The following is a 26,910-nucleotide window of genomic DNA, read 5'->3' on the forward strand; positions in this document are numbered from 1 at the left end:
ACCAAGTTCACATCCAATTCCTCCACTTAGAAAAAGAATACAATTCCTTCAGAAAGCAGCATATAAAGTATATGCTGAGAAAGTGAACCATTCACAGCATCAGCACCCAAGCCTCCTCTGCACTAAGCTATGTGGCCGAGAGGGCTACCACCTGCCCACCTCACCTGATGTTCCTCCCTCAGCAGGAATGGTAAGGGAGAGCTCCTTTAGTCCTCAGAGACCAGAGACCGTCCACGGGAAGCGAGAAAGCCAGGGGACATGCGAGAAACCAAGAGAGACAGAGAGGGAGCACCTCCCCAGCACGGGCTTTTAAGGGGCTTTAAAGTGGAGTGGGTACGCAACACCACCCCTGGCAGGTCCCAGGCAATGAGTAAGTACCCGCTGACTTAGAGGTGGGCAAGAGGATTACCCAGCCAGGGGAGGTGTGGCTTCCAAACTAAGCCAGCTGCCTGCCTAAGACCGGGTCAACACCAGCAAAGGGAGCTGTCATGCAGGCTGTGCAGGGAATCTCCCTCTGTCTCGTTGTTTTGCTGCCTGGAGGCAGATGTGACCATCTGAGCTCTGGCAGCTACCTTGAACCAGAAGGTTCAAAAAAGAGGCCACCTTTGAGAACAAAGCAATTAACAATCTAAGTCACTCGTGACTCCACGGACCTGTTTTCTCCTGGTCCCTGGGTTTCTTCTACAGGGAACAAGGCCTTCCTCATTCAAGCCATCAGTTTTTGAGTCTCAGTTACTGTCAGTCAAACCTCACCATAATGGATGCAGATGACCAAAAGCAGGGCAGCAAGAAACCTCACATCACCATCAGTACAGCTAGCTGCAGGTGTCTGGTTGCCATGGAGACTATCCCAACCACACATAGATTCCAAAGTACAAACCCACTCAATTGAGAATGGCCTGATGGAAAATTAAAAAGCCCCTGGTCTGTTTCAAGCGGAGCCTATCTCAGCCCCTAAGCCAAGATGGGAACAGGAAACTCCTCAGTGGTGGCTATAGGAGAGCTGGCCCAAAGAACACAGTTCTGATCAAAGACTCAAACCTCTTTGGCTTCCTCCACAGTCCAGGGAAGGTCACGTCCACTGGATTCTCAAGACAAACCTCTTCCTTTTCTCTCTCACTTCCAACCTCCAAAGCTCCAAGTCAAGTTCTCACTACCACATTCACCTAAGGCAATACAAGAGCCTCCAGCCAGCATCTCCACCGCCGGCCTCCCCAACATGCTCCCTACAGCCGAGCTTTCCACCACCAACACAGATCGCAGTTCCTGAAAGCACAACCTTAACTTCGTGCACAAGTCTCCCCATCAACTGGAAGAACAAAGCACAAGTACCAACTCGCCTCCACAAGACCCCAGACTGTCCACAGCTGAGCCCCAGCCCATTTCTCCCAACCAAACCAATCACAAACACCTGCAATTTTCCATTCCCTCTGCCCATACTTCAGACCCTTCCTCCCCCCGTTCCCCAACTGTCAAAACCCAATCTCTCCATCCCAGTCAAGCTACTCCTATGAAGTTCTCCCTAACTCCCACCTAGAAATGCAATCCTGACCCTGGGGCTGCAGCATCTTTTGTTCATTACCTTCTGAACAACCACGTGCTAATAATCTTATGCAGGTGAACAACAACAGGTGAACAAGACCTTGAATCCCCTGCAGGAATTACATTCTGCTTCTTTGCAATTTCTCCCTCAATGCCCTGTACTAAGTAGGTGCTTGGGGCCGGCATGATCGTCCAATGTTGAATCATCACTTTGTAAGAGCCAGGATCCCATATGGGCACCAGTTCACGTCCTGGATGTTCCACTTCCCATCCAGCTCCCTGCTTATGGCCTGGAAAACTAGGAGCAGATGGCCCAAGTCCTTGGGCTGCTGTACTCATGTGAGAGACCTGAAAGCAGCTCCTGGCTCCTGGCATCTGATTGGCTCAGCTCCAGCTGCTGCGGCCATTTGGAGTGAACCAGCAAATGGAGGATCTCTCTCTCTCCCTCCCTCTCTCTCCTCTCTGTAAATCTGATCTGCCTTTCCAATAAAAATAAATAAATCTTAGAAAAGTAGGTGTTCACTACATGTTTGGTGGAAGGGCCCGAAGAGGGTTCGCTCCCTGCTTCCACTCTCTGAGCAGCTGATCTCCAAGGAAGAAGATAAGTGGTTGGTTATTCTGCAGGCAGAATGCATTCTGTACCATTTCTAAAATTACACAGGCCTCTGATGAAGCTTTGGGTGCTGGCTCTTCTCTCCTCTTGCATGCAAGCCAACACTAAAAAGCAGTCATACGCAATCCAGCAGCCATTGTATGAACACCATGCAAAGATCAGATCTTGACACGCAAAGGCCAACTCTGATGCCCCATACCTTTCCCAAAAATAATAACTAAAAGCAAGACTGAATAAATGCTTTTGAGTGTGATTGGTATTAAGATGCGACAAAAAAAATGTAAATGAAGTCGCTATCCCATGATTCAGATTGCAGCAAAAGAAGTTTTTAACAAGCTAGCTAAACACTCAATTAGGTTATCTAAAAAAAAAAAAAAAAAGTGTAACGTCTTACTTCAAAAATCTTAAGGAACAAACTATACTCCCACCATCTGTCTGGATTCAGAGAAGAGTTTGCCCTGTCTGATGGCAGAGAGATGGTGGCAATGACTCCCACAAGCTCCTGCCAGAGACAATATGTGATCCAACAAGGTCTGTGCCGGCAACCTTAAGACTTCCAAGCAGCAAACAGCCCATCTCCCAACTTTCTTTGACAACAGCCAAGGGCCCAGAAGAAGAACCTGACCGATACCACCTGATCAGCTAGAAAATGAACCTGGGAGTAGAGCAATTATCTCCTCCCACAGGCTGGTGTCAAAATCAACCAGTCCTGGGGACCAAGACTAAGGCTGTGGTACAATGCCACAGAGCCTGCAGCAGACAGAGCTAACAGCTGGCACCCAGAAGCAGCACCTCCTACAGGGCTTCTCCCATCCACTTTACCAGGCTCTAACCCTTGTGGCTAGTCCCTCTCACCTTGCCTCAGCCCCAAGTATTGAGACAACTGGAATCTTAGCAGCCCAGCTCCAGGAATCCTCTCAAAGGAGCCTGCTTGTTTTCCAAACACCAGCTCACCCTTCTGGAAGCCACAGTCTCCCCAAGAACAAGGGGTCTTCAGTGTGTGTTGCACAGTGCCATCATGAGCAGAGCAGCTGCAGCCTTATAGCCACCTGCCTCCCACCTTCCTCCCACCTGCAGCTCCACAGACTCTGCTGCTATGAGGCCAGGATGCATCCACCAAGAGCACTGGGCTATGTGTTCTTGTTTTTAGCTCTCCTTGTAACTCCAGCTGTGCATCTAGGATACAGAACCATCACATCTGAAAGAAAGCAACTTTGGGAACTCAGGCTTTGTGGAACAGAACTGCAAGCACGTCAGGCCGAGTTAGCTCATTCTGCTGACCACAGCTGCAGGATGGAGTTGGCTTGAGCTGGGAAACCTCGTTTCCCTTCACAACCTCAGATGGCACACTTTTGCCCTGGACCATTCGTCTTAAACCCTGTGCCTGCGTCACACATACAGTGGAGCAAAAGAGTCCACCGAGTTCACCATGCTTCACTGCAAAGCCACCACCTGAAGAGTCTCCAAAGGGCCAGCTCCACAAAGGAGCACAAAGTCATGAGCAAAGACTTCCTTTCAGAGGTTCTGTCCCCCCACCCCCACCCCAGCCAGGCAGGGAACAGCCTGGGAGCTCCAGCACAGGCTCTGTCAGCAAACTGTTGTGGTCCTGGTGCTGCTTGCACAGGCTTCAGACCCTCCCACCAACCCTCAGGAAAACCCTGCCACACACATTGGTTCAGATGCTGGCACAGTTACGGTTCTAGTTGCTCCACCTCTGACTTTGCTTTTTAAAACTTTTTCATTTGTTTTATTCATTTGAAATGCAGAGAGACAGCAAGTTCTCCCATCTGCTGGTTCCCTTCCTGCATGCCTGCAGCTGCCACAGCCAGGCCAGCCTGGAGCCAGGAGCCTGATCTGGGTCTCCTGCACAGGCGGCAGATATCCAGACCCCAACAGAGGCAGTCTTAACCAAACACCCACCCTAATCTGCATCTGAACACTTAAACCCATGCTCCAAGGCCTTGTCAAACTTCTGTTTCGCACTCACACACACTCACACCTTCTTCTCATGGAGAAGGATACCCCAAAGTGGCACTCATGTCCCAAGGAGAGGGCTTAGACCCTCTCCACGCAGCTGCTGCTTGACTCCCAGTGGGGCAATGCATGATGAGTTGAAATATTGGAAGTTGAGCTCCCTCCTTGTCTCCCATGTGTAGTCAGGATCCCAAGACTTTAGGCCATTCCCTACTGCTCTCCCAGGCCACAAGCAGAGAGCAGACTGGGAAGTGAAGCATCCAGGACATAAACTGAAGGGAGCTCCTGGCTCCTGGCTCTTGGCTTTAGATTAGCTCAGTTCCAGTGGTTGCAGCTGTTTGGGTAACTGATCCAGTAGATGGAAGATCTTTCTCTCTTTCCTTCTCTCCATAAATATGGTCTGCCTTTTCAATCAAAAGAAATAAATCCTTAAAAAAAACATAAGTTGAAAATGCAGTGGACACTGTAAACTATCAAACATCACCACTTGGCCTCACATACCTTAGACATGCTCCGAGCACACACACTAGCCTCCAGTTGGGCAAAAGCACCTAACACAGAGCCTGACAACCAAGTGCCAAAATAGTGCATGGGATTTACTCAATGCTCGTAGCCAAGAACCACTGGCAACACAGCCCAGCCATGGCTGTGGGTTGCTCCCGGTGTGACCATAGGACTGAATGGGAGCTGTGGCTGCTGCCACTGCCCCAGAGGGCAAGAGGGCAGCAGGCTGTGTGGCACTTCCTGGGAAAAGATGAAAGTTAAAGCACAGTTTCTACTGAACACCTGTCACTCCTGCATCACTGTGAAGCTGAACCATGTTATGTCAGGAAGCGTGTGCACACTGGGCCCACGCCTGCGAGGAAAGAGGCAGGGGGGTGGGCTGCTTCCTCCAGAGAAGGAAGGGAGAGAGCCTGGGGAGGAGCCAAGGGGAGGGAGGCCATGTCTTAGGGGGCTCCGTGCAGGTCTCGGACTACACCCCCCTACATGTTCAGTGGGGTGAGCAGGCACACGTGGGCTCCTCCACCCAAAGGTTGCTCCTTTCCATCGCTGCACAGAACATAATCCATATCATTTCCTCCCCCACACTGTGGGTAATGACACTGGAAGTCTGAAGCATGAAATTGAAAAGGAAAAATGATAATAATGTGTCACTACCATCCTTTTCTCCTTTCTTCCTCCCTCACCTTGCCACCCCTTCCCCTTAACCAACCTCCCCCACCCCCGCTTCATGGCAGCAAGACTTGGTTTTCCTGCCCGTGTGGCTCAGGAGTCAGGCAGTCCTCAGTGGGAAGGCCTCGTTCTCCTGACACAAGCCATCTAGGAAGACGACAGCTGTCACCACAGTACCTGGAGCCCACCAAAAGCCACTGGTGCCCGGGGCAGCCAGGAGCGCCAAGCCCCAAGTCTGGCTGGTCTCCCACAAAGTGTTCATTGCCCGGCCTGGTTTGAAAACCACCACAGCTGAGACACAATTGTTTGAGATCATAAGGTGTTTGCAGCCTCCTCATGGGAGCATTTCAGGGCCCAGTCTCCAACTGGAATACAGGCCATTGTCTCACAGCATCGCTCTCTAGAAACCAGCATAATGGAAGCAGCAGGTGCCGAGCTATGGGCCCTGGAATGAGGCTCTGAACACTGGTGAAAGAAGGACCACACACACACACACACACACACACACACACACACAATCTCTTCACATACTGGGGACCCCCGCCCCACCAGCAGGCAGCTCCAAGTCCTCCAAGCCACATTCATACGCCTTGGCCTCTTTGCTAAATATTGTATTCATGAGCAGCCTTAGCCCTCAGACAGCCATCACCACCTCCCTGGCCACTGCGTCCCCTCACAGAATAGGAAAACCTGCAGGGAGAGAAAGCTAACAGCCCCCAGGTTCCCCAGGCCTCAAAAAGCCAACTGGAGGCAGGTGGTCTGCCCGGTCTGAGTGATACGGGGGCAGGATATGCTCTAAACCCAAGTGCTCTCTGGCTCTCTCCTCACTTCGGGGAGGCCAGCAGCCTCAAGGGGTCATCCTGGGACCCTCAGCGCCCCTCAGTCTCATGAAGGACAAACTCTCAGCTCTGCCAAGCAGACAATCTCGGTAAAACCCTCCTCAGAACCTGCAAGTGCCCTCTGTCCCTCCACACTGTTTCATGGCACTATGGCCCACCCTGTTTCAGTGTGGTCCAAAAGACCTCAGCTACCAACTCCGTGGGGAAAAAATCTCCATTAGGGAACACTAGGCCTCCCTCCTGCTTGCCTGATAAAGAGCCAAGGAAACATCCTTTATTGCTCTCACTGCGGGATCTGTGGAGCCCATGGTAAACAAACAGGGATTTCAGAAGATCCAGTCCCTTCTCCTGTTTACTGGGGAATTTGCCTTCCCAGCAGCCCTGCTGCAATCGCCTCCCGGCACCCCTCACACTGAGATGGAAACCCCTTTCTTCCACCAAGTTCTCCGTGGAAATGGGGAACAGCCAGCCATCCTCATCCCTCCAGACCCAAAGCCATTCCTGGAAAGCATCAATAACACCCAACAGAGTCAGTCACTTGAGGAAACCATGACTAACCACTTGCCACCCTGACACAAGTCCTGCCGAAACCTCCCTGGGAAAACTGTGTCTTCAAGGAGAACAGCTCCCTATGGGTTAATAGGTAATAATTGCCTTTTCATGCCCAGAAGTAAGTTTCTCAAGTGCTAGGCTGCTTTCTCCTCTGTAATTTCATGGCCATGGTTACTCCACATAAATGTTTCCTCCTCGCAGCACAATATGTATGCAGTGATGCACAGACTCCTCACTGGTTCAAGCCACCCACATGTCCCAGGCACAGGAAATGAAAACTTCGACCCCTCTAAGCTCACCCGCTTTCAGAAAAGATATTCAATTAATATATTGGTGCTCAGTAGGAAACTATGAACTCTAATAGATGGACCAAACTCTAAGATCCTTCATGATGCTCTTACAGGCAAGCACATGACACCTAAGAGCCTTTGCCACACGCACCTCTTTAAAGCTGTAAGGCCATGAAGCTGTCGATGAACTAGCCAGGCCCAGTGGAATCAACTGAGCTCCTGGAAGGAGTTGGCCCATGATCACTCAGCTAAACCCTGGAAGCCTCTGCCTTGTCTGGATTTGGTCCTAACAGTTGCACTGTCTAGTAATTACTCTCCTTGGACTTGTTTCTTAGCTGTAAACAGAGGCGGTCAGACCAGATATCAGCTAATAGACATGGTAGTTTAAGAGTGGGAATGCTACAATCAGAGTATGGGTTCAAATTCTGGGTCAGACAGTACCAACCAGTGAGTGTGAGGACTGGGGGAGAGCCATGTCAGGCTGGGTGGCAGCACCCACAGGCACACGTGAACTCCAGGTGGGCCTGGTAGGGAAACTTGGGGAACTCCCCTGCTGGGCTGCAGCTGCCACTGATAAGCATGAGAGCTAGAGCTGAGGGCAAGCCAGGCCAAGCTGGGCTGTAGCACCCATCACCATACATGTAGGCCAGGCCTGCAGGCAGTACACAGCACAGGCCAGGCCAGGTTAGGCAGCAACATCCTTAAGTTCACACGAGGGCCAGGGCTATGGGTAGGTTGGGTTGGGCTAGGCTGTCACATCTGCTGGCTCACATGAGAGCCACAATAGGTACAGGCCAGTCCGCTAGGCCACAGCAGCCACTCGCAAATGCTGGGTCAGAGTGGTAGTCATGTCAGGCTGGACCACAGAGCCTTCTGGCAAGTGCAAGAACTGGGGCTCGGAGTAGGCCTGGCCTACTTAGAGAATAGTGGGCACTCCCTTGCAATGCTGCAGCTCCCAATGGAGATCACAAAATCCAGGGTTGAGGGCAGGCTGGGTTGGAAAAGGCTATAGCAACTATCAATATATGTGTGGGCCAGGTCTGGGGGCAGGTCAGGCTGAACTAAACCACAGCACCCATAGATGTGCATAAAAGCCAGACGGGATGCAGGATGGGCCAGACTTGGCTGCAGCATATGCCAGCACATGCAAAAACCAGGGCTGGGATTAAGCCTGCTAAGGGTTATGCAAGGTCACTCCAATGAGGCCATGGCACCACTTGTGTGCATGAGGACTGGGTCTGTGGCAGACTGGGCTGGGCTAGGCTGCAGTACCCATCACTTTATGCGAGATATGGGGCTGGGGATGGAAATGACCGGGCAGCTGCATCCACTGGTATGGGCTGATACAGGTGATAGACCAAACCTGACCCCAAACTAGCTGGCCCACAAAAGAGTCAAGTCAGAGGTCATCTACACTGCTAGACTCAAACCCTGGCCACAGGGAAAATCAGAAGATAAGTAATCTGTTCTTAGATACATGAATCAGGACTGAGCCTGTGCAGTAAACAGCAGGCCCAGCAGCATCACAGCCAGCTCACCTAGGCCGGCAGAGGATGGACAACTCTCCTGGCCAAGCTTTGCAGCAAGTGTCTGGGTCTAGGGATGCACTAAGATGGACTTGGTAAACCAACAGACCTCGGAAAGACTTTTTCAACCCCGAGGCAACTAAGCCCACAATGCGTCAGAACTATCAGAATCACTCAAGTAACATCTTTGGTACATTCTTCTCCACACTGGAGTGTCTAAGGCATCACCAAACGATCACCCCCCTCTCCTGGGAGCTCACGTAGTTTGACAGCAAGGAGTGGCCCCTCCCCCTCTTCCCCAGCAGATACATGAGAAAAAAAGAAAGAGGAAGAGAACCAAAGCATTTATCCCACCCACCTTCTTCATTCCTTGACTCTCCTACCCTAATCAGAGGCCAATATGGCCATGCATCCCTCTCAAGAATGTGCATTTAAAATACAATTTTAATTTTTTAAAAAAAAAAAAAAAGCCCTGTTCAGCTCCCTGTGTGACAGTGAACAACTTACTTAACCTCCCTGGACCTGCGGAATGAGGTTGAACAACAGCACCAGGTACACACCTGCTGGAAAGTTCAATTAGATGACGTAGCTCAAGTGCTTGGCACAGCCCCCTGTATAGACTAAGCTTTATAATCACCCAAGATCTCTTCCAGCTTTTATATAGTACTGCTAGGATTCTAATGAGGAACAGAGATTTTTTTTGTTTGTTTTGCTTTTTAATGGCAACAGTTCGCCCTATTAAGTTTACACCTCAGGCCAAAAAAAAAAAAAAATCATGACAAGACACAGGCATTGAGTAGAAAGAGATAATAATTATAGGAAACTTGGGGAGTGATTTAAGAAGTTAAGGGAAAATCAGGCAGATGCCAAGAGTCATTTAAGAAGATCAGATTAACACATACAAGGCCTTGCTAATGCGAAGGAAAAACAAGCCATGAAACAGACTGCTTGGCATACTGGAAACACACTTCTTCTTTGTCCCAAGGATCTCAGTGACAGAAACTCTGGTCCGGGTGAACAATTACATATTAGATAAACATGCCATTGCAGCATTATAACAGGGGTTCCACATGGCTGATTCAATTCACACCTGCCCACATGCACAACCAACTGCAAGACCATGTTGCAAGTACTGTGGGTGCAACCACCCCAGCCCCACCTTCGCCTTTTCCCAAATCCTGTCTTTGAAGCATCTCAGAGCTGCGTTGAGGGAGTAAAGCCCCTAGGACACCTGGCACGTGGCACACTCTATTCTAGTCCTGAGCCTATGGCTGCACACACTGAAATGTCCCCAAGGAGGCACGCTCAGCCTGAGTGGTCACCTCTGAGGGCAAGGGAGAGAGGCGCAGAAACTTCCTTCCTTCCTTACAAAACTGGATGTCTAAATGTTTCCAGTTCCACTCGTGGCTGGATGTGACACATCCAAATGGCCCAGGCCAGGGTTTCGTTCCTCCTGACATCGGAGGAAGCCTCTACCCACCAGGCACCAGTTGTGACAAGCAGACAGACTAAATGTCTCCCAGGGCGCAGAAGTCTCCCCCGCTCTGCCCCGATCTACTCCGCAGGGGTGGGGGAACTACCGCCCTAGCCAACAGGTCTGTCACATGTAAATTATTACCCCACAAGTCCACACAATTGCAGCTGCTCACAAGACTGACTTCTGACTTTGAAAGTCATCAGGAAACCAACCTCTGCTCCCAGGAGCTGCAGCCTCTGAACCCTCTCTCCTTCATTCAAAAATCACGAAGCAACACCTGAGCAGCAGTGCCACTGAAGGCCCCTGGGTCTGAGTGCCAGTCACTGCCCATATCACATGTTCATGTTGCTCTGTGCTTCCTGGGTCCAGCCAGGAAGTCTTCCATACAACCAGCTCAGGCTCAAGTCTGGAAAAAAAGGTGACTGGACTTAACTTCACATCCTCCCGGTTCAGCAAATGCAGCAGTACACTCATCTCAGGGCTCCCCACCTCTGCCAAGGAAAGTACATCTCAAATCTTCATGTTCTAATGTTCTAGAATTCATTCTTAGGCCTCCCAAGACAAGTTCTGTTGGCTTGCTTCCCCTTCTTGTCTCACTGCAGGTTTTTTCCATGCGTTTTCGTTTGCTCGGTTGGGTTTTGGTTTTTGCCTTTTGCTCTCAGCATCTTGCAATGACTTTGTTAGTGTCCATTTACTCCTTCTCCATTCTTTGGAAGGCACAGAGAGCAGCCCACAGAGACCTTCCATCTGCTGGTTCACTCTCCAAATGCCCACAATACTGGGCTTGGCCCAGGCTGAAGCCAGGAACCAGGAGCAACCTCCAGGTCTTCTTCATGGGTAGCAGGGACTCAGGTTCCTGGGCCATCCTCTGCCACGCCCCAGGTGTGTTAGCAGGAAGCCAGAACAGGCACTTGGACAGGGGATTTAGGCCACTCAAGCAGTGGCTTAACCCACTGAGCAACAACACCCATTCCTGTAATACCTCTTGACCAAAAAAGGAACAAACCAAAAAGTCTGCCTCATCAAAACCAGGAGAACCAGAGTCTCAAAGAGAAGCTCTCCGACTTTCCCTTCACCCATGTGTAAGCCGACACTTGGAATGGTTCCACCTTAAGTTTAAGGTGGAAAAGGTATCATTTCTAGCATTCAAATATTGATTGGTTTATAACAAGCTCTCTCCCTCTCTCTCTCTTCCCCCTCAGTCTTTTCAATATATCCGGTAGAATCTAAATAGCACAGGCATTGTATTCCTGTCATGACACACTTTATAAATGTGACACATAAATTCAGCAGAATGTCTTTTATGCACTTTGCTGCTGTTTCTGTATGAGAATTTACCTCCGTAAAAATAAATGTACCATGAGGAAACTCTTTAAGAGTTAAAAAAAAAAAATTATCAGTCCCATTTTGTTCTCATTGGCTTATATTTCAATTACATCTTCCCGCAGAATTTTCTCCTACAGCAACTTTATATTTTATGCTAGAGAACCTGATTGATTTCTTCATTATACTCCTCTACCACATAAGTACCTATATACAATTCAATTTAATTTTTAAAGACTTCCTGTGAGCTTGGGGCTCTAAATGCTTAAACGACAATTTCCTGGATTGATTTGGCACTGCAGCTATTACCAGTGCAGAAGAGATTCACAATGAAAAGTTCAAGGATCACTGTCTTGGAATCACCAAGCATTCAAACGCTGAACATTCTTGGCAATGCATGTTGGTAGATACCCCTGTGTTACTGGACTGGGCTTTTTTTCTTGTGTTTTCCAAGTCATTCGTCTACCAATGGATAATTGAGTATTCACTGCTGAAAGAAGACATGGCTAAGCATTAATTTTATTCCTATGTCCCTTTTTATTAAGATAAGCAAAAATATATTTCCCAAGGATCCTTCCCTCTGATGCCTGGACATTTTGCTACCCACAAACAACATAGGATGGGAAGAGCGCTGTCTTCCTTGTGAAGGTGGGAGAGAGCCACTGTGCTGGGGTATGGGAAAGGGGAAGCAGCCGGCTCAGCAGGCTCAAGCGGAGCTGGTCCAGGGTCTAGGGGGACCCATGGGAACTGAGGACCTGGAAGCTGGGTTTGTGAACACGCTCAACATACCCGGGTACTGCTCCAGCAGTCTCCACCTGCTCCGGCAGGCACAAAAAGGCCCTACCCTGATAGCTGCTGACTTGGGGGAGTCTTCCAGTTCATGGGACAGCAAAAGTAAGGGAGAGGGATGCATCATGATCACCTACAACAGAAAACCACAGGGGCGGAAGTTGCTCAATGGTTAAAATACCCACCCCATCATGCCCAGCTTCCACAGCCACCTCCCTCCTGACTCCGACTTACTGTTCACCCAATGTTTCTTTCAAATCAAGAAATATTCTTTAAAAATTTTTTAGAGGAAAACCTTGTAGTATGTAACTTTTGTTAGAACTGATGCAATCTGAGCCCAGCTTTGCAGTGTGACAAGTAAAGCTGCTGCCTACACCATCAGCATCCCATATGGATGCAGGTTCAATTCCCAGTTGCTCCACGTCTAGTGTAGCTCCCTGCTAATGTGCCCTGAAAAACAGAAGACAACATAAGAAATTGGCTCCCTGCTACCCAGGTGGGGGACCTGGGCAAAGCTCCTGGCTCCTGCCTTAGGCCTGGCTCAGTCCTGGCCATTGTAACCATTTGGGGAGTGAATAAATTAATAGAAGACCTCTCTGCGTCAATCCCTCTCTCTGTAACTCTGACTTTGAAAACATCTTTTATTTTATCTTTTATTTTTGATGAGGTTTACATAGTTGACCAAGGTGGGAAGAGTCAAGGACTAGAAGAAAGTAGATGAAATTATTGTTTCCAAATTTTCCCTTTCTTCCTCTTGTATCTGGGGGAAAGGGAGAGATTGGAGAGAAGTCACACCCAGCCTCTCAATCACCCCAGTACCCAGGGATGGGTAATGGCCACCTTATGTCGTCCCAGGGTCCCTGATGTGGAGTATGCTCTGACAGTTCTATTCAAGTGATTTTGATAGTTCTGAAATGCTGTCGATATCACTGCTCTAAGGATGAGGAAATCCTTCCAAGGTCCATTTGCTGATACAGTATCCTCCAGAGTCTCCATTCGCCTTGGCTAGGTAGCTGACCAATTTGTTCTGCCCTCCTTCCTCCAGATGTCCTCTGCTGGCCCCAGTGGACTGCCATATCCTCCATATGTATCTGGGCATGCCATCCACTGCTCCATCTTAAACACTGAGGAGGCCCAGTTCTAACACATGTACTCCACAGTCAGACCACAGATCCTACAGTTCACTTCGTGGCTTGAGTTCTGAGTCCAGTGGTTCAGTTGGGAGAATCCCCAAAGAAATCTCATCTGGGGTGATCCCAGACCTGCCTCTTGTGCTTGTTTGCCAGTACGGAATCTAGCTCAGTTTGTCACCCACATCAGCCCACACAAACACTGGTAGTTACAATTGCTGGGTAAGTTCTATCTCCAGCTCCATCTCTTACATAAAACAATGGATGCTGCAGGCCAGCCCAACTCAGCCCACCACACACCTGGCCCTCGAGTACACCAGTAGGAGCCACAACTTAGTCAGAGCAACTCCCAATAACTTCCACTAACCCCCACCCCCAGCCCTGGTTCCTGTGTTTGCCAGTATATACGGCAGACTGGTCCAGTCTATCCCACTTCCATTTAGCTCTCATACACATCAACAGGCACTGAGGCCTAGCTCAACCCAACCAACCCCACTATCCAGCCCACCTTCATGCCAGCAAGTGCCACTGCCTATCTAGTCAGCCTGTCCCCAGCCCTGGTTCTCGTGCTCACCAGTGGGAGTTATAGTCCATCTAAGAGTTACCCAAAGTTTCCCTACTGGGCCCACTCCCAGCCCTGGGTGGTTCTGCAGTCTAGCTTGACATGACTTGCCCCTAGTCCCAGCACTTGCCAGTTGACGCTGAGGCAAAGCCCAACCAGCCTGCACGTAATCTGGCATATGTCTTCACCAGTGGATATAGTCAATTAGCCCAGCCTGACTCTTCCCCTAACCCAGTTCACATGCAGGCCAACAGGTATTATAGCCTTGTCTGGCCTAACCAACACCCAGGCCTGACCCACACACCCATCAATAGAAGCTACAGCCCATCAGAGGAGTCCAAGTTCCCCCCACCAAGCCCACTCCCTAACCCAGATCTCACATGTGCTGGTGGGTGCTAGTCCCTTACCTAGCATAACCTGCCCCCTTTCATCCTGGTCTTTGTATGAGCTGGTGGATATTATAGCCTACACCACCCCATATACCCTATTCTTGGGTGCACCTTCAGGTGCTGCAGACTAGACCAGCCTGGCCTGATCTCAACTCCAGTAATCATGAGCATCAGAGTCTGATCCCAAGCCCAGTACCCATGAGCATCAGAGGGTTCCATGGTTATGCCTAGCTCAGCCGTCACCACCCCCAGCTCTTAAGCAAACCAGTGGAAACTGCAGTTCCAAAGTGGTGGGTCCACACATCCTCCAGAGTCTGCCCCAAAACCTGGTTCTCTTGTGCTGGTTAGTGGCATGGCCCAGTTGAACACTACCTGTTCCCTGTTCCAACATTCACTGGCAGGTACTATAACATAATCCTACCAGGTAAGCCCCAGCCCTAGTGTTAGTGTGCACTGGTGAGTGGTGGTCAGCAGTGATCCATGCTAACTAGCCCAGCTCAGGTCTCCTACATGGGTTGGTACATCGGTTTGACACATAAATGTCCTCCAGCACCCATCCTCCCAACTGCTTGGTCTCAGCACCCCCACTTACCTGCAAGTACACTGGCCTTGTTAATCAAAGTCCCTCAGAAGTTGTTCCTTGCCTACAGCATACTCTCTGAGTGGTCTTCATTCCCACACATCTCCTTACCCCTTTCCCTAACCAATCCACAGACCAAACACATGGCGGGATCCCCAGGTTGGTTCCACCTGCCTGGAGATGAGTGCCCAGGTCCCCACACAAACTGGCAAGCACCATCCCTCAGGCCCCCCACAAGCCCTCACCCTTAGGCCCTCACAAGTATGCCACAGGGCGGCCCACATCGCACAGTGGCACTTGTGTGGGCAGCCCAGGCTGGGCTGGGCCCATGGTGCACAATTCAAATAAATCTTTTTTTAAAATTGTTATAAGTTGCATCATCATGATGCATTCATGCCTGAAAACAGAAAATGGAATGAACCAGGACTAGAGCAAACAGGAGATACAGGGGACTGTGAAACAAGTTAAACAACACCACACAAAGCAATCAGCCAAATTCAGAATATGGAACATTCTAGACACAAGTGACTGTATTCCTACAGCAAACTGTCAGTGTGAAAAAACAATCAGATTGTTGAAGAATAAAATAAACTGAAAAGAAAACGAACAGACTCAGCATGAAAATCTTGTCTGGATTTTGATTCTAGCAAAACTATGTACTGAAAATACAGAGAAAATTCAAGTATATATTGAATGTTAGATTATAGTAAGGAATTACATTAATTTTGTTAGGTATGATAACAACATAATTATGTTGTTATTTTTAAAAAGTCTTTCTGGAGGCCACCGTTGTGGTATGGCACATTCAGTTTCCACCTGCAATGCAGCATCCTATGGAGGCACTGGTTCAAGCCAGATGCTCCATTTCCCATCCAGTTCCCTGCTAATGTACCTGGGAAAGTGGCAGAGGATGGATCAAGCCTTTGGGCTCCTGCACCCATATGAGAGACCCAGAAGATGCTCTGGGTTCCTGGCTTCGTCCTGGCCCAACCCTAGCCACTGCAGTCATCCAGGGTGTGAACCAGTGGATGGAATATTCTCTCTGTCTTTCCTCCTCTCTCTTTAATTCTGTCTTTCAAACAAATTTTTAAAAATAGACTATTTTTTTAAAAGATTTATTTTATTTTTATTGGAAAGGCGGATATATAGAGAGGAGAGACAGAGAGGAAGATCTCCGTCCAATTATTCACTCCCCAAGTGAGGGCAATGGCCGGTGCTGCGCCAATCTGAAGCCAGGAGCCAGGAGCCTCTTCCAGGTCTCCCGCGCGGGTGCAGGGTCCCAAAGCTTTGTGCCATCCTCGACTGCTTTCCCAGGCTACAGACAGGGAGCTGGATGGGAAGCGGGGCCGCCAAGATTAGAACCGGCGCCCATATGGGATCCCGGGCGTGCAAGGCGAGGACCTTAACCACTGCGCCATCGCGCCAGGCCCAAAAATAGTCTATTTTTAAGATTTATATTTCTTTATTAGAAAGTCACATTTACAAAGAGAGAAGAGAGACAGAAAGATCGTCCACCTGCTGTTTCACTGCCCAAGTGGCTGCAATGACTGGAGCTGAGCTGAGCCGAAGCCAGGAGCCTGGAGCTTCTTCCAGGTCTCCCATGTGGGTGCAGAGTCCCAAGGCTTTGGGCTGTCCTCAACTGCCCTCCCAGGCTACAAGCAGGGAACTGGAAAGGAAGTGGAGCAGCCAAGATATGAACTAGCTCCCATATGGGATCCCAGAGCAAACAAGGCAAGGATTTCAGCCACCATCTAGGCTTCCACACCGTGCCTAAAAACAGAATCTTTTTTTCTTTTAAAGTCATTTCATTGAGGATGTATAATAAATTTACTGGTAACATAACATGATATCTAGGATTTGCTTTTATAATCTAATCCCCCATGAAGACTGGAAGACAAATGAAACAAAGTTAGGAAAACGCCAAGGATGAAGGATACTGGCTGAGCAGCTATTTGGCGAGATGGGTGAGATGTCACTTGGGATAGCCACAGTCCACATCAGAGTGGCTGGGCCACGATCTCACCTCCACTTCCAATCCAGCTTCCCACCAGCACGCAGCCTGCAGGGCACCAGATGAGAGCTCACACACCTAGGATGCTGCCACACATGTGAGAGACCTGGACCGAGTTCCAGAATCCTGCCTTCAGCCTGGCCCTAACGCATCTGTTTAGGGCATCTGGGGAGTAAAGCACTGAATGGAAGACCTCTCTCTCAATCTCTTTCTCTGCCTCTATCCTTCAGATAAATAAATATTCATTGATTGCAGTTGGATAATAGGTACCAGCAATGCTTACTTAAAAATGCTTATATTAAAAATCCTTTTAGGGCCCAGCACGGTGGCCTAGCAGCTAAAGTCCTCGCCTGGAACACGCCGGGATCCCATATGGGCACCGGTTCTAATCCCAACATCTCTACTTCCCATCCGGCTCCCTGCTTGTGGCCTGGGAAAGCAGTCGAGGATGGCCCAAAGCCTTGGAACTCTGCACCCGTGTGGGAGACCTGGAAGAAGTTCCTGGCTCTTGGCTTCGGATTGGCACAGCACCGGCCATTGTGGCCATTTGGGGAGTGAATAATCGGACAGAAGATCTTCCTCTCTCTCTCCTCCTCTCTGTATATCTGATTTTGCAATATAAAATAAATAAATCTTTTTTTTTAAATCCTTTTAAAGGGAAGGAAGAAAGTGGAAGAAGAAAGAGAAGAAAGATCCAGGTTAACCATGTATCAGGCCAGGCCCACGTGTGCTCAGCCTTTCCCAAGCATCTTACTTCATGAGTCCCGCAGCAGCGGTCACTGCCATCCGAGCTAAGCAGGGGCCTTCAGCAAGTAAGGAAACAGACATGGTCCCAAGCAAGGCTAGGGCCTCCCACTCCAGAGGCCACACAGCATGCATCCAGACCACGTGAATAGAGATAGGGCAGGGCGCTGCAGAGAAATGTCACAACCAACGTGTCTCTGTGGACATTTCTCACGCTCCGTGCTACTTACCCCTGCCGCAAAGCCAAGGCTCCCATCCAGGATCCGTCTCTGGAAATAAAATGGAGATGCTTCAGTTGCTAAGGGGTAACAAGGTAAGGCTTCCTGGGACCAGGAGGCCCCAAGAGAGTCACAGTACACAGCGCACGCATGGAGCACACGCACCCTGAGTGTTTAAATGGGGCCCAAACCAGAGGAGTCTTCTTTGTTAAACTTCCATGTGCTAGGTCTGCACTGGCCTGTGGGCTTTCTCTGAATCAGCTCTCGCTCCCTGGGCATGATGGTTATACACCTCTAGGAGGCAGTGGTCTCTTCCAGCATATGGGGGGAATCACCCAGTGCTGGCAGGCAGCTTGGGGAACAACCCAGACCCTCACACAGGTGTGGCTGCAAACTGGCACAATCACCTTGAAGAACTTCTGATGGCACCAATGAGCCGTGACCACAGCCCATGCCATTCTTGGGTACCACGATGCACGTTCACCAAGCCCACACACAAAAGTGTGCACAGCATCACTCTTATGAGAGCCCAAATGCTCACCGATACTAGAATGGACTTTTTTTTTTTTCAAAGAGTAGAGGGAATAAGATTTACTGCAAAGAAAAGTACATACTTGAGGAAAGTAGCCAGTCTAAAATGAGCTTTCAGAATGGATATCCTAACATCATCAAGTCACAGGCCACAACAAGTCTGTGTTGTAGTATAGTGGGTTAAGCCACCTCTGGGGAGGCCCACATCCAAAATCAGAGTGCCAGTAGAAGTCATGTGTGTGTGTGTGTGTGTGGATTTTTTAAAAAAGATTTATTTACTTTTATTGGAAAGGTAGATTTACAGAGAGAAAAAGAGGCAGAGAAAAGATCTTTAACCTTCTGGTTCACTCCCCAAACAGCCACAATAGCCAGAGCTGAGCCAATCTGAAGCCTGCAGCCAGCAGCAAGGAGACTCTTCTGGGTCTCCCACATGGGTGCAGGGTGCCAAGGCTTTGGGCCGTCCTCGACTGCTTTCCCAGGCCACAGGCAGGGAGCTGGATGGGAAGTGGAACAGCTGGGATGTGAACTAGAGGAGGATTATCTCACTGAGCCACCACATCAGGGCCCAAGGCAAGGCTTAGCTCCTCTTTCCAATCCAGCTTCCAGGTTCCTGCTAATGGACCCTTGCCGGCCAGGGTGACGGTGCTTCAAGTATCCCTGCCCCCACGTGGGAGACCAAGATGGAGTTCCAGACCCCTGGCTCCAGTCCAGCCTGGCCTTTAGAAGTGCTAGCATATGGAAGAGTCCCTCTCTCACCCACGTGCTCGCTCTGCCTCTCTCTCACTCACTCTTTCTCTTGCTCTCATTCTCACTCTCACTTTTGCTCTTTCAGATGAGTAAAACTAAACTTATGAAAAGAAATAGTCATATGAAAAAAATGGCATACATAACATGAGCACACACCCTCTCCCTGCAAGCAGGGGCATAGGATAAACAGGAAAATGGACAGGGTGACGTCAGCCAGACACAGAACGACACCTCCTCCAAGTTCCCTCCATCTCACTAACGGACATAAATGTGCCGGTGGAGAGAGAAGGGAGACATCCTCGGAGTGCAGGGTGAGGTTCAAGATCGATACCAGGAGGAGCTGCCAGATTGTCTCCTGAGCTGGGCACAACCCTCATGGGTACTGGTGAGAAATGATCAAAGCTTACGCTCCTAAAACACATACTTCCCTACACGCACCTAGCACTTCAGTAACCAGATTGTCGGTGGCCTCGGAGAGATGAACAGATAAACCCACGTGGTACGTGTGTGTACACAATGGGCTATTGTTCAGCCGTCCGCGAACATGACATTCTCACACACCGTGCAGCCTGGAGCACTGCAGCAAAGCTGCCCTTCACGGACTCTGTTCACGTCACACATGTTGCACAACTGAAACTTACACCCATTCCACAGCAGCTTTCTCACTCCTCTCCTGCCCCGCTCCATCTCTATGAATGCAACTCCTCTAACTGTCCTGTAGGCCCAGATGCCCAGGAACCAGTCACTCCAGGCTGTGTACTCCCAGCAGACAAGCTGGCTCTGAAACTCCCCAAGGAGGGAGGGGACAGAGGGGACAGAGCAGCGTGGGAGGCAGGGGCCTAAACACTGAAATCGCCCCCTCAGAGCTGCCTCTAACACGACAGCACCTGCCCTGCCAACTTTCTAGACGTGGTTGCATGTCCAGAGACATCTCAGGACGTGTTGAAACAGATCTTCAGTCCCTTCCCCGTGGGCCATTCTTACGGTTTCTATAGTTACAGGGCTAAACAACACGAGGACTGTGCCTCCGTCCCACGGATGGCACTCAGCCTGCAGACTGAAGGAACTCAGGACTACAGGAGAGTTTCAGCATACAGACATGCGTGTGGGTCATGCAGGGGTGCGGTGTGTGAGAGGGGTGTGGAGTCACCGGGTGGGCCACAGGGGTGCAGAGCAGTGTAGGCTGGTATGCAGGGGGCGTGTGAGTGAGTGAGGGTGCTATGGATGAGTGGCTTCATGGAAAATGCATGGGGGTCCACAAGGGAACAGGACAGTGTGTCTATTTGTCTACTCATTCCAAGGCAGAGGGAGTAAAAAGTCCGGGAGGTGGGATCAAAGAGGAAGAGAACTGATCTCCCTTCCTCACCTCACCAACCAACAAACTGAACTCAAGGGGAAGGCAGCTACCTCTGAAACTTCCATGTTCGTTCAGCCATGCATAGGACCACCCACATTTGCAAGAAACCAGGTGAAAAGCAGACATCCGGCAATGGGGCAAAAGAAGGCAGGCCAGCAGGCTTAGCATTCTTTTTCCCTCCTGGCCAAGTTGTCAGTCATCAATGGAGACAGCATCACACATACACCTCCCTGCAGTGAGCAGACACCTGTTCTACCAGCCCAGCAGGGAGATGTGGGGCCCACGTAAGCGGCCAGCCAACAACCTCAGCCCAGCCCCCAGCCCGGAGGTGTGGCCAGGAGCATTAGAGTGCCTGCCCCATGAAGTCCCCACAATGTTCTAGAACTGGAGTGAGGCAACTCACCTGTCCACTAGAGAACACGAACACAAGAGCTGACCCTGCCGCCGTCATCCCCCAGGTGAAGAAGGTGCCCAGCAAGGCCTGGAACACGGGGTTGTGGCCGTGGAGCATGCTGGGTACAGCTGTGGGCAGAGGAGAGAGAGGGTCAGCTGCCAAGGGTCTCTCTCAGCAGCTCAGCTCACACATGTCCTCCATCCAAACGCGCCTGCCTGAGCTGGCCTCCATCCTCAGCCGACCTCCGTCTGGCTTGGCGGCACGCACCATCTTACCTCACCACGCCAGCATGCCACCATGGTCAAGCACACAAGCTGGACCTCTCTGGTGCAGACTCCTGAGGCTTTGAAAAACATCTAACTCTAAAAAGACGCCTGGAGAGACAGCACGGGGGGCGGGGAGAACCCATGCAAGGGGCTGCAAGATGGAACAGTCATGCCAAAGAGAAGACGCACAGATTGGCAGCGGGGAAGGAGTGCAGCCTAGGTGAAGGTGCCTGCCAGGCTTCGCTGCGTACTCTGCCTCTTCTACACGCCTCCCACCCCACCCCACTCCGTCCTTCACACCCAGACTCCTCGAACAACAGGCGGGTCCCTCTTCAAACCTTTCTATCACACATCCCATCACACTTGCAGCAGCTCCTGGCTGGCCAAAGGGTAAGCCCCACCAACTGACCTCAATTCTTCCACTGAGTCTTCAAGTCACTGCCTCCCTTGTGCCTGCCCTGTCCGGGCACTGAGTTCTCCACCTCCCACAATGCCCAGACGGTCCCTCCTAGAACACTTTCCTTCTGACTCTCCAGGCGCCAGGGCCCTGTGGTCCACCAGACGCCAGCTTCAGGAGGCTGGCTTTCCTGATCCCCCCAGACCCCAGCTGATTGCACACCTTTGGGGTTCTCTGTGTGCGGCTTCACCTTCTGCATCCTTTAAAGCCCTAGCTGCCTGAGTCAGGGCCAGCACGTTTTCCCATTCGGCAGCCCTGAAAACCAGGGCACCTGAGAAAATATTTACTAGATTGAAAAAAAACCTGCTTACCTGGACTGGGCCATCAGCAAGGACCAACCAACAAGTCCAGGAATGGTATTTTTCCCAGCCAAGGCAGAACATGGAAGTGAGACCATCGCCCACCCACCAGGACAAGAAAGTGAAGTGCCATTCCTCCATGTGGGCCCAGAAAATTTCTTCCAGCCTTCAACACATTTAAAGTTCTAGCTCTGGAGTGACAGGGCACCTGGTGTCTCCCTGTGGAAATTTACAAGGCACAGAAACCCATGTGGTAAAAAGCACAGTGGGGCACAGACCCTGGGGCTCAGCACCTGGCCTCAAAGGGCTCATTCAGCTCACTGTAGGCCTGGCAGCACCCGCGGGACAGACACTACCCCTCTGGGCTCACAGGCCTGCCAGGCCTCGGTGCGCAGGAGCCAACAGCCCTAGACCTGCAGATCAAGATGCTGCCCCCATTTCCCCCGAAGGAAATTACTGCAGCAGATGTTATGCCAAGGGACTCAGCAACATAACTAAGTTCAAATGTGAGAAACACTGCTGGCCCATACAAACACAGGTGAGCCCCCAGTAAGCCCAAATGAGCCCTGGCCCATCCTTGGGTCAGAACACCAGAGATGGGGGGGGGTGAGCGTTATGGTACAGTATGTTAAGCCACTATCGGCATCCCATGGGAGCATGAGCTCAAGTCCCAGCTGCTCCCCTTCCAATCCAACTCCCAACCAATGTATCCAGGAAAGGAGCAGAAGATGGCCCAGATACTTGGGCCCCTGCCACCTGTGTGGGAGACCCACATACAGATCAGATTCCTGGCTTTGGCCTGATCCACCCCCAGCCATTGCAGCCATTTGGCCAGTAAACCAAATGGAAGATTCATTCTCTCTCTCAACTTGCCATCCAAATACAGTTAACAGAAATTTAAGAAGGCTGGCACTGTGGCATAGCACGTAAAGCTGCCACCTGCAGTGTGGGTATCTCATACAGGCAGCAATTCAAGTCCCAGTTTCTCCACTTTGGACCAAGTTCCCTGATAACATGGCTGGAAAAGCAACAGAAAGTGCCCCCTGTATCCACATGGAAGACCCAGAAATAAGCTCCTGGCTTTGGTCTGGTTTGTCATTGCAGCCATGAAGAGTGAATTAGCAGACGGGGTATCCCTCACGCTCTGTCTTTCAAATAAATAAATCTTTTTAAACATTTTAAAAAGAACATCCGACATAACTATGGATTGATTCAGACTGGTTCCCATCACCTAACAGGATTCAGATGGTGACTAATTCAATGAAAATGAAAACATTTCTGGGGGGGAAAATCACCCTTTACGTCGATCCTACTGTTCGGTCCCCCAGCAAGGAGTGGTTTGTGTTTGTTTTTAAACCAGGACATCGAGATCATTACAACAATCACCTGCAAACAGACATCCCACCTGGCTGTTATTGTCAAGTCAGGCTGTCACAAAAGACTTTGCAGTATTTGAATGTGTCTTTTGACAACTACAGCTGACAGCAAACATCTTCCATTCACCACAAAGTCAACGTGAACGTGGAGTTGGTAGGCTGGGGCAACAAGTAGTTAGTGGGACAGGAAGTGCGTCACACCCATCCAGAAATGTTTGAAATGCTGAATCACCCTGTCCTTGTGTCTGCACAGAAGGTCAGCACCTGCCATGAGGAGCACCCTGTGTCACTAGGAACTGTCGCCCTCTCCCATCCCCCACGCCTAAAATGTATAAAAGCCCAGTGCTGTATACCCTGGGCTGCCATTTCCGTACACAGTCACCCTGCCATGCGAAGTGGTCCCAGGCCATCTCCCACCAGAAACAGTCCATCAGACCCTCTCCCCCAAGTAATAAAACCATTTGCCTTGAACTGTCTCTCTTACTCCCAGTCGCCTTCAAACCTAACACTCCCCACTAATACCTGAGATGAATGCCATGGAGCAAGAGTAAGGCCACCATCCTTCCTACCCCAAGAAGAGCAGCACGTATGTGCACTGCAAGACCAGCACCCCTGCCAGGAGGTACTCCCATTACTGCTTTAAATCTCCACTCCTCAGGGGCACCCGTGACACCAGCAGCCCACGTGGACACGAGCTTGAGTTCCCAGCTGCTCCGCTTCCCATCCAGCTCCCTGCTCACGTGCCTTGGGAAGCAGTGGAAAATGGCCTGAGTTCTTGGGCTCCTGTACCCACTCCACCAGATGGAGTTCCAGACCCCAGCTTCAGCCTGGACCAGTGCTGGCCATCCAGGGAACAAACCAGCAGATGGAAGAGCTCTCTTCCCCTCTCCCTGCCCTCTCTCCCTCCTGTCCTCTGTAATTCTACATTCCAATTAGTTATTTTTTTATCTAAAAAAAAAATTAAATAAAGGTTCACTAATCGTAGGGTGGTCCAAGGACCAAGGGACGGTTAATTTCTTGGGAAGTAACTGGAAGTGCGGAACACCAAGTGCCACCTCAGGCTTGCTAAACCATCTTTGACGTGTTACCAAATACCACTTGTACTTCTTGTACACAGTCAAGTGTGGAAAGCACTGAACTAAAACTAGAACATCCAGAGCTTAGCACAGTGAGGTCTCCTGCCCTGGGGGAAACTGACAAGCCAGGACAGGCAGAGTTCTGGGTTTTCTGGAAGGCCTGAGAGAACAGGTACTTCCTCTAGCAGGCAGACCTAGGACCAAGAGGGGGGGCCAGCCACAACACCTCCAAAAGCAGCTTACACAGAGGGGCCCAGATAGCTTGCGAGCTGGCTGGCACCATAAACCTTGATGGGTTAGCAGCCCAGAGCATCACCCCTCCCTGCAGCCCACCTGCCAGGATGCCCAGGCAGCACCACATTGGCATGGTCTAAGCCTACAGCAGACTACTATGGCCGTTTCCCAGATGCCTCAGACTGCTCTCCGTGGGGTTGGTTTGTTTGCTTTTCCCTCCCCCTTTTAAACCTGCTGCTCCACTTCCACGTGGCAGCTTCAAGATTCTGGAGAAGTAGATGTGGCACTGGGGCCGCCTGGGCGAAGCTGCACACGCTGGCATGCAGCGTGGGGGACCACCAGGTCTGCACACACTTGACCGGCTGGTAAAGTTTCCTAACCACTCCCTGTTCACAGTGCTCAACCCAACTGATCTAGGAATGGGTTAAAGATGCAGGACCACAGGCAGACCAGAGCAGGTGCCCAGCCAAGTTCAAGAATGAGTGGGAGGGGCCCCAGGAGCGGCTATCTCAGCTCCCAGGGTTCCCGGGACGCCCCCACATCCACCGGGAGGTGATGAATGAAGGGGCTCCCAGCCGGCCTCCGGCTGTGAAAGGAACAACGTCACCGGCCTCCAGCTCACCCTGGAGAGGGGCAGAGCCGAGCTCCCGACAGTCGCCCCCGACCGCCCTGCCACCTGCCAACGCCCCAGACCCTGCTCACCCAGAGGAACCCCCTTCCCAAGCTCCAGGTAGCTGCCTTTCCAAACCCTAAGGGCCCCGGCCCCCGGGGCCTCCAGCCCAACCCCAGGCACCGAAGGAGACAAAAGCCGACTCACTAGGGTGCCCTGTCCAGCCCCCACTCCACTTCCATCAGCCCTGGCCGCCGCTCGCAGGCCGGCTCCACGGCCGCTGTCACTTCCTGCTTCCCTCCCGGCACACGTGGCCCTCGGCCGCCCCGCCCGCCGTCGCCCGCGAATCCCGCCCGGAGAAGAAAATTCTCTGGTTCACAGCCTGCTTGCAGGCTCGGGAGCGGAGCCGGGCGGGCAGCCCCGAGGCCTGCGGCGCAGAACTGGGCGGTCCGCGGCGATGGGCGGGGAGAGAGCCACTCTGAAACCTGCTTGGTAACTGGTGTTTCTACGCCCTTGGCAGCTGGTTCCAAAGCAAGCCCTGAGCCGGCAGCCGGGGAAGCCATTGGGGGAGAGGGGACAGGGACACTAGGCGATATCTCCAGCGTCCATTATCTTAGGTGAGTGACCCTCAAACGGAAACTCCCATCAGAATCCCCTAGCAACTTCTCAAACGCAGGGCGCTGCACCCTGCCCCTCCCTCGCGGAAGTCCTGGCTGGCTCTGTCCTTCCCACCCTGGCCAAGATCTGTGGCTGCCAAGTGCTGTTTCTATGGGAGCCACCCTTTGAGAGCCGGTCAAGGGCGACGTGCCCCTCCCTGGGCCCTGTGAAAAGACCAGAGAGGGTAGGCTGCTAGATGTAGCCCCGAAATACCGGACAAGCAAATAAAAAAGAGGATGGGTGATGCCTGGTTAAATGGGAATTTCAAACAAGTTCTTTATAAGGACATCCTGTGCAAGATATCTGGACACACCTGTGCTAAAGATAGGGTCACTGGCCATCCACAATTCAAACCGAGCTGCGTGTCCTGTATTGTATTTGGCAACTCTAGGCAGAAAAAGAGTGCGTGGCCACAGTGACCACGGATCAAAGCACTCCCACAGAACAAGACTCATCTGCCCCGGGACACTGACAGCCATTCCTGGGACTGTGACCTCCAACCCCCCCCCACCACCACCACCAAGGACTTCTGCAGGCCAGAAGACCAGGCCAGCAGGTGCAATGCCCCTCACCTCACCTCACCCCTACTCTTCTGTCCCCTCAGAGCAAGATCTAGTAAGGCCAGAAGGCCTGTGAGAAAGCCATTACAGGACTCCCACTCTCCATTGCTTGGAATTTCCCTACCCCTAGGAAACTAGGAAATCCACAAATCTTGGTTCTAGGACTTCTGACCTCCAGAATTCTAAGATGATGAATCTTTTTCTTTTCTTTTTTATAAATGCATCTTTTGTTCCATCGAAAGGCAGAATGACAAAGAGAGAGAGAGGGAGAAAGATCTTCCATCTGCCCTTCCCATCTCCATTCCTCAAGTGGCTGCCAACAGCCAGGGCAGGGCTGTTGACTTCTGTCAGGCCTCTCGCATGGGCGGCAGGAGCCAAGACTGTGGGTCACCAGCTGCCGAGTCCGAGGCACGTCAGCAGGAAGCAGGGGAGGAAGCAGAGCAGCTGGGACTCAAACCAGTCCCGGATATACGGTGCTGGCTTCACAAGCAATGGCTTGACCCACTTTAAGACAATACCAGCCCACTTTTCTTGTTTTAAGCTACTGGATTTGTTACCATTTGTCACAGCAGCCAGGGGACACTCACATAATTCCTTTTGCTTGGAAATAAGTA

At 51.0% G+C, this 26,910-nt stretch overlaps 1 protein-coding gene across 3 annotated transcripts in view; it reads right to left on the reverse strand.

Moving 5' to 3' along the window:
• The window catches only part of SLC39A11 (solute carrier family 39 member 11), a 282,396-nt gene extending 257,032 nt beyond the window's left edge, over positions 1-25,364 (reverse strand). For 2 of the 3 annotated variants that reach the window (XM_040989575.1, XM_040989574.1), the window contains exons 1-3: positions 25,287-25,364; positions 20,771-20,889; positions 17,745-17,783 (exon numbers count right to left, since the gene is read on the reverse strand). In XM_040989575.1, coding sequence (XP_040845509.1) covers positions 17,745-17,783; positions 20,771-20,878 — 147 coding nt within the window. In that variant the 5' untranslated portion in view covers positions 20,879-20,889; positions 25,287-25,364. Of the gene's footprint in view, positions 1-17,744; positions 17,784-20,770; positions 20,890-25,181 lie in introns of all 3 variants that reach the window. The other variant, XM_040989576.1, reaches the window with a different exon arrangement.
• Positions 25,365-26,910: the final 1,546 nt, after the last annotated feature.

The sequence above is a fragment of the Ochotona curzoniae genome, unplaced genomic scaffold, assembly GCF_017591425.1.
Source record: "Ochotona curzoniae isolate NIBS_2020 unplaced genomic scaffold, NIBS_Ocur_1.0 contig_523, whole genome shotgun sequence".
In the NCBI taxonomy this organism is placed as follows: Eukaryota; Metazoa; Chordata; class Mammalia; order Lagomorpha; family Ochotonidae; genus Ochotona; species Ochotona curzoniae.